The 7,981-nt window shown below is 41.0% G+C and overlaps 1 protein-coding gene across 1 annotated transcript in view; it reads left to right on the top strand.

Annotated features, from left to right (window-relative positions):
- The first annotated feature begins 6,851 nt into the window (after positions 1–6,851).
- MCCC1 (methylcrotonyl-CoA carboxylase subunit 1) overlaps positions 6,852–7,981 on the top strand; it is an 82,345-nt gene continuing 81,215 nt past the window's right edge. Inside the window, exon 1 of the mRNA XM_004464620.3 lies at positions 6,852–7,068. Within this exon, the coding sequence (XP_004464677.2) occupies positions 6,980–7,068 (89 nt within the window). The 5' untranslated portion in view covers positions 6,852–6,979. The remainder of the gene's footprint in view (positions 7,069–7,981) is intronic.

Below are 7,981 nucleotides of genomic sequence, written 5' to 3'. Positions count from 1 at the left end.
CAAGAGGTTTACCTGATTAGTTAATCAAGCAAACCTCTGAATCCAATATAATCTAATAAGCTCAGAGGAAAAGATCAGTTTACAAACATAACCCAATATTTCTTTTCTGGAATTCATTAGATAAGATCAAACTGCTACAGCTGCCAAGCCCACTCAACCAGGAAAGAACAGTCTCTTCAACAGATTGTGCCAGAACTGGATATCCATATCCAAAAGATTGAAAGAAGAACCCTATCCCACAGAATATACAAAAATAAACTCAAAATGCATCAAAGACCAAAGATAAGAGTCGGTACTACAGAAGTCCTAGAAGAAAATATAGGGTGCATTTTCCACAGTCTAGTGTTAGGCAATTGTTTCTTACACTTTACACCCAAAACACAAGCCACAAAATGAAAATTAGATAAATGGGACCTCCTCAAAATTAAAAACTTTTGTCCATCAGAGGACTTTATCAGGAAAGTGAAAAGACAACCTACTGAATGGGAGAAAATACTTGGAAACCACATATCTGATAAGGATTTATTACCCAGAATATATGAAGAAATCCTACAACTCAACAATATATTGACAAACAACCCAATTTAAAAATGGGCAAAAGACTTCAACAGACTTTTTTCCAAAGAGGATATAAAAATGGCTAAAAAAGCACATGAAAAGATGTTCAACATCACTAGCTATTAGGGACATGCAAATCAAAACCATAATGAGATATCATTTCATACCTACTTAGAATGGCCTCTACTTTGAAAAACCAGAAAACTACAAGTGTTGGAGAGGATGTGGAGAAATAGGAACACTCATTCATTGTTGTTAGGAATGTAAATGGTGCAGCCACTGTGAAAGATGAATTGGCAGTTCTTCAGGAAGCTAAGTGTAGAATTGCCATATGATCAGGCAATCATGCTACTGGGTATATACTCAAAAGAAGTGTAAGCAGGGAAACGGACTTGGCCCAGTGGTTAGGGCGCCCGTCTACCACATGGGAGGCCCGCGGTTCAAGCCCCGGGCCTCCTTGACCCGTGTGGAGCTGGCCCATGCGCAGTGCTGATGCACACAAGGAGTGCTGTGCCACGCAGGGGTGTCTCCCGCGTAGGGGAGCCCCACGTGCAAGGAGTGCACCCGTAAGGAAAGCCGCCCAGCGCAAAAGAAAGTGCAGCCTGCCAGGAATGGCACTGCCCACACTTCCCGTGCCGCTGACGACAACAGAAGCGGACAAAGAAACAAGACACAGCAAATAGACACAGAGAACAGAGAGAGAACAGACAACCGGGGTGGGGGTGGGGAATTAAATAAATAAATAAAAATCTTTAAAAAAAAAAAAAGAAGTGTAAGCAGAAACTTGAACAGATATTTGCATACCCATGTTTATAGTGGCATTATTTACCATTGCCAAAAGGTGGAAGCAACAAGTGTCCATCAACTGATGAATGGATAAACAAAATGTGGGATATATATAATGGAATATTATTCAACCATAAAAAATGATGCATGTGACAGCATGCATGAAACTTGAGGATATATGTTGAGTGAAATAATGCGAGACACACACACACACATATTGTATGACATCACTGTTGTGAACTAATTATAATAAGCAAACTCATAGAGTTGGAATTTAGAATATATGTTACCAGGAGATAGTTTAGGATTAGAGAATGGGGAGTTGATATTAACTTGTACAAAATTTCTGTTTAAGCAGATGGTAAAAGTTTGGAAATGGATGGTGGTGATGGTAGCATATTTTTTTGAGTGTATCAACAGCCCTGAGTGATGTAGGTGAATATAGTTAAAGGGAAATGTTAGGTCGTATATGATACTAGAATAAAAATTAAAAGACAAAACACAGGACTGTACTACGCTTGAACCCTATTGTAAACAATGGACTATTGTTAATAGTATAAGAATGTTCTTTCATGAATTATAAGAAATGTACAATATCAATACAAGTTGGTAATAATAGTGAAGCAGGCTAGTTAGGGAATCAATAGACAGAGCTGGGACCCAGAAGAAAAACCACAACCATTAACACGTGGCCTCGGTACCCCCAAGATGGCTGCAGGAAGACCCCAGTGAGATTGCCCCGTTCGGAACGAGATTTCCTCCAGAAGCCAGGATAAGCCCTGGATATTCTCCAGGGGCCTTATCACTGGGCCCTCCCAGGGGATTGATGCTGTTTCAAAACAGCAAACAGCTGGGTCTCCTCCCCTGTCATTAGCAAAGGGATGGAATAATTAATCGTTCAAAATGCAAAGACTGAACTGGCCCTCTCTTGTCTTTAGACCCCTGCTCTTGTGTCCTGCCCCCTGTTCTGGACTTTTTCACCTTCCGCCTGAAATAACACACAAATAAAACTTGGGCATTTATAATCTATAATGGGGAACTATAGTCTGTAAATGACCCCCTTTATCACTTTCAGCCCCTTTCCTCACTACCTTGGACCCATGATCTGTTATTTTCTCCCATTTCTCTTCTTTTTTTTTTTGTCTTTATTTATTTATTTTTAATGTTACATTAAAAAAATATGAGGTCCCCATATACCACCCACCCCCCTCACCCCACTCCTCCCATAACAACAACCTCCTCCATCATCATGGGACATTCATTGCACTTGATGAATACATTTTGGAGCACTGCTGCACCACATGGTCAGTGGTTCACATTATAGTTTACACTCTCCCCCAGTACACTCAGTGGGCCATGAGAGGACATACAATGTCCAGTAACTGTCCCTGCAGTACCACCTAGGACAACTTCAAGTCCTGAAAATGCCCCCACATCACATCTCTTCTTCCCACTCCCTACCCTCAGCAGCTACCGTGGCCACTTTCTCCACATCAATGCTACATTTACTTCCATTACTAATCACAATAGTTCCAGAATATTCCATTTCTCATCATTCCTTAATAAATTACTGGCCTAACCCAGCTTGCTCTCAAAATTCAGCTACAATAGGGTGGTATATGGGAAAAATACACCTAAGGTATATAATGGACTATAGATAGAACTATTTTAATAATAAATTGTAACAAAGGTAACTACTCTTAAAAAATAGTATAATTATATTATATTTTTAGGATGTTATCATCAACTGTAACATATGTTCCATACCAATGATGACAGGGAGGTGTTCAGGAGTTCTTTATTTTGTGCTTTATGCGTGATCATTTTGTAAAATCACAACTTCTCTAATAAAGAAAAAAAAAGAATCACTCACAAAGCTTGTTTGAAATGCAAACCCTGCTTCTCCTCATTTTAATGAAATAGGCATGGTGCTAGGGACGAAGGGAGGGGTGTGGCTGGGAACCCGCATTTGTGAAAGTCACTATAGTCATTCTGAGGCAAGTTCTTCTGGGGGCACATTAGGATATCACCCGTTTAATGCACTGGAGGCTGGTGCTGGGTCCCAGTTGAGAGCAATGCCTGAAACAGCTTTGAAGGAAGATAAACTGTCAGCACAAAGACCTAAATTAATTCTACACTATAAACACTTATGGGGGTGCTCTAAGTAGCTAGCACTTATTTTTAGTATACTTTGTGGTTTTCTTATATTGTACATTTTCAAAGCAGTATTGGCTAACATCTCCACGAACATAACTGTGTGGTAGCCTGGAGCTAAGTACCCCAGAAAAACATGTTCTCAAACTTAATTCATTCCTGCAGGTGTGAACCTGTTGTAAATAGGACCTTTTGACAAGATTGTTTTTGTTAAACTAAACTGGATTAGGATGGACCTTCATTCTATTACTGGAGGCTTTCCAGGGTAGGCCTCAGAGAAGAAAGCCTCAGGGAGCAGCCAGAAGCTGGGAGTCAACAGAATCTGGAAAAGAAGGGAGCAGTAAGAAAAGGCAGCTGTGTGCACTGCCATGTAACAGGAAGCCAAGGACAAAGGATCACAGGTAGCCAACCCACATCCCCACAATCTTTTGGGAAAAAGCATCGCCTTGTTGAAGCCTTGATTTTGGACTTCTCTTAGCCTCAAAACTGTGACCCAATATATTCCCATTGTTTAAGTAATTTAAAAAAAAAATTTTTTTTAAGATTTATTTATTTTTATTTATTTCTCTCCCCTCCCCCACCACCCCAGTTGTCTGTTCTCTGTGTCTATTTGCTGTGTCTTCTTTGTCTGCTTCTGTTGTTGTCAGCGGCATGGGAATCTGTTTCTTTTTGCTGCGTCATCTTGTTGTGTCAGCTCTCGGTGTGTGCGGCGCCATTCCTGGGCAGGCTGCACTTTCTTTCCTGCTGGGCAACTCTCCTTAAGGGGCGCACTCCTTGCGCGTGGGGCTCGCCTACGCGGGGACACCCCTGCGTGGCAGGACACTCCTTGCGCACATCAGCACTGCGCATGGGCCAGCTCCACACAGGTCAAGGAGGTCCGGGGTTTGAACCACGGACTTCCTATTTGTTATGTTCATGGTGAATCAGTCAAAATCAGTCTTTCTCCTCTCTTCTCCTACCAACCCAGTTAGTGTTCCCTATTACTACTACTATTACTACAGAGCAGATTCAAACTGTTTTCCCCCACTTCAGCATAGTTAAAATGTATGTTAAATTCAAGTCCAGCACATTTAATATAGACCAAATCAATGAGTTTTCAAAACTCAGATATTTTTTACTTTAAATAGTGAGCTCTAACTGGCTAAACTGGAACTTCGAGGGTACTTGTCAACACAATTACTGTCTTAGTTGTAGTTTTTTCAACACTACCTCACCTTTTTCATAAAGAGACACTAAAAAAAGATCTGGAAAGGCATAGAAGAGCTAAGCAAACGTAATAGTTCATGATATACTCCTACATAAGGCAAATTTTGCCTTAACAATATTTTTAGTGTATAAGGCACAGTTCTAGTTTATGTCTACAAGAAATTATTCTACATACAGCATGTCTGAAAATAGCCATTAGCCCCTCACTCCAAAGCCAATAATAAGGGTTAGTTTTATTAATTGGGGGTAAAGAGGAGGGACCAAAGAATTTTCTAAAAGGTTCAATTATATATTTTTTGAACTCATCTAATAAAGGTATTCTACATTTTACTTCAGGTACTTGCTTAAAGCTTTTATGTAAGAACTATAGTTTAAAAAAACTAAACCAGAATATGCTTCCTATTACTTCACTGTTATTATTTCAATCATTGTAGACAGTAATGACAAACACTAAATTGTTATAAGTGGTTGTGTTGTTATCTGTACAACTTTAAAATTTTTCACATTAGAATAGATATAAATCTGATGACTGAAAATTGAAATTGCTATTGGATGTTACTTCATCAGTACTAGGACTCATTTCAGATAGCCTTTTATATCATTTAAACTTAAGAAGAGGGTGGTGGACTTGGCCCAGTGGTTAGGGCATCTGTCTACCACATGGGAGGTCCGCGGTTCAAACCCCGGGCCTTGACCCATGTGGAGCTGGCCCATGCGCAGTGCTGATGTGCGCAAAGAGTGCCCTGCCATGCAGGGGTGTCCCGCATAGGGGAGCCCCACACACAAGGAGTGCGCCCCATAAGGAGAGCTGTCCAGCGCGAAAGAAAGTGCAGCCTGCCCAGGAATGGGCGCCGCACACACAGAGAGCTAACAACAAGATGAAGCAATGAAAAGAAACACAAATTCCTGTGCCACTGATGACAACAGAAGCAGACAAAGAAGATGCAGCAAATAGACACAGAGAACAGACAACTGGGGTGGGTGGGGGAGGGGGGAGTAAATAAATAAATCTTAAAAAAAAAATAAACTTAAGAAGATTCTAAAGTCAAACTAACATTATGTTTATGGCAGAGGTAGATTTTCAAATATTTTCCCAAGTGATATGACACAGCTATGTCCATTTTATAATTCTTTAAGCAATACATTTATGATTTCTTTACTTTCCTGAAAGCATATATTTTAATAAAAATGTTTTAAAATAGTATCATTTTAATTATACTTAACTTACCATTAAATATTTATATGACATTATACTTTTAACAGTTACAACCTAATAAAGATGGATTATATTATTTAAAAAAGGAGGAATCATGTCAGCAATTTGCTTTCAAAGAGCTCAGGGAAAAAAAATGTGCATGTATGCGTGTATATATGGAAAGAGCTAGAGATTGTTTAATTTTGTATTATCTGTTTAGATGACTATGTCATTAACTATTGTATTATCGATTTTCTTTTATTTATCTATTCTAACTTATCATCTATTTTTTTACTTAACTATTTTATCTGAATCCCTGGATTTACTAGTCCTTCAATACCAGTTTTAATTAATTTTTTTTATCTTCATTAATTTCTTTCTTCAGCTTTCCTTATGTTTACTTTGTATTCTTTTTCTAATCCTTTGAAAGTAAATGTTCGATTTACTTTCACTGGGGTTTTAGTTATACAAATAAGCATCTACATGTAGTGTTTTCATTGTCTTTATACTATAAATATCCTACAATTTTGTTTTGAATTTGGTATTGACTTTTCCCAAGTCAATAAAACATAGTTTTTGGTTTGTATTTTACTTCTTTGTTACTGCTTTCCAATCTTGACAACACTTTCTCTCCACGCCCATCTTAATTTTTTCGTCTTTCCCGCGGTTTTAATAGTAAAAGTCAAGGCGGGAGGTGGTTCTCGCCCTGGAGCGAAACCAGCGAGAACGAGCCCCGTGGGCTATGAGGTTAACGCAGTCCCGGCCGCAAAAAAACAGCAGTCCCTCCGCGAGTAGGCGCAGAACCCCAACAAGACCCAGGAAGCAGAGACCACACCCCCGCGGCCTCGCGGTCCGATTAGCCAATCGTCGCTCCTGAAGCGTTGCTCCTTTCTTTGATTGGCTTTGGCGGAGACGCCCTCGCCCGAAGGTCACACTTCGATTGGCCAATTGCACCAATTTGACCGGATGGTAGCGGACGGAGGACAATAGGCTGGCGGACCGGAGGAAAGGTTTTGCTGTGTTTGAGAGACGCAGTCTCTTGCGAATTGGGGAGTCGGAGATCCGCGGGGCTCCAGGAACATGGCGGCGGCCTCTGCCTTGTCGGTGCTGCTGTTGGCGGCGGAGAGGAACCGGTGGCAGCGTCTCCCGAGCCTGCTGCGGCCGCGGAGGTAACGGCGGGTGGAGGGCGCCGGAGGCGCGCAGAGGCGGGGGCGCGGTGAGTGCGGAGGGGCCGGGGCGGGAGGGCAGGACGCGAGCAGAACCCCAGCCCCTTTCTGTTCTGCTTTCAGTCCCGGCATCAGGTCAGCTGTCTCCCATCGGGTGTCCAGTTCAGAGAGGCTCCTGGAGCTCGTTCTCATTGTTGGAAGGAATCACGTTGACAAAAGCAAATTTACCTTCCAGAGATTTGAAAAGTTGTTTTGCCAAAAATTCAACTACAGTTTGAACAAAGCTAACAGATGACTCACTGTAGTTAACCAACTCCAGATCACTTTCAAATTTAGAGCTCTAAGCTTTAGTAAATAATGACTTTGACAGGTGAAGAAATTCAGGCTTCCAGGGAGCAGGTTTATTTTCCTGTGTTTTGTCATTATTACCTTCGTTGTCATTCTGGAATTAGGGTATAGCTTAATGCTAAATGGCACACACTTTGCAAGCAGAAGGCTGGGGTGTTGGCTTTGCCACTTACTAGCTGTGTGACCTTGGGCAAGTTACTTAATACCTCTTTCTCAATTTTCTCACCTGTAAAATGGAGATAATGCTAGCACCTTAGATTACGAGAATTAAACGAATACGTGTAAAGAGGTTCAAACAGGACCTGGGACATATAAATCAATCCATAAACTTAGCCTCTGCAGATTCAATCATTTAGAATAATTTTGTAGCAGTATGTGTTCGTGTGCACATTTGCACACATCTACATACATGTTGGGCAGTGTATGCTGCTGTATGGACTAAAAGTGTTTGGAGTTTCCAGGATTTCAAAGCTTCCTACTCATTAAGCTAACAAGGGGGTTGGGGGTGGGGGGAGGAACCAAGCACAAGAGAAAAAGAAAAGCCTCTAAAGAGGAATTTTTGAAAGAA

Source organism: Dasypus novemcinctus, chromosome 4 (assembly GCF_030445035.2).
Source record: "Dasypus novemcinctus isolate mDasNov1 chromosome 4, mDasNov1.1.hap2, whole genome shotgun sequence".
Lineage (NCBI taxonomy): Eukaryota > Metazoa > Chordata > Mammalia > Cingulata > Dasypodidae > Dasypus > Dasypus novemcinctus.
The sequence above is the reverse complement of the archived record's forward strand: the minus strand, read 5'-3'. Positions and strand labels throughout refer to the sequence as shown.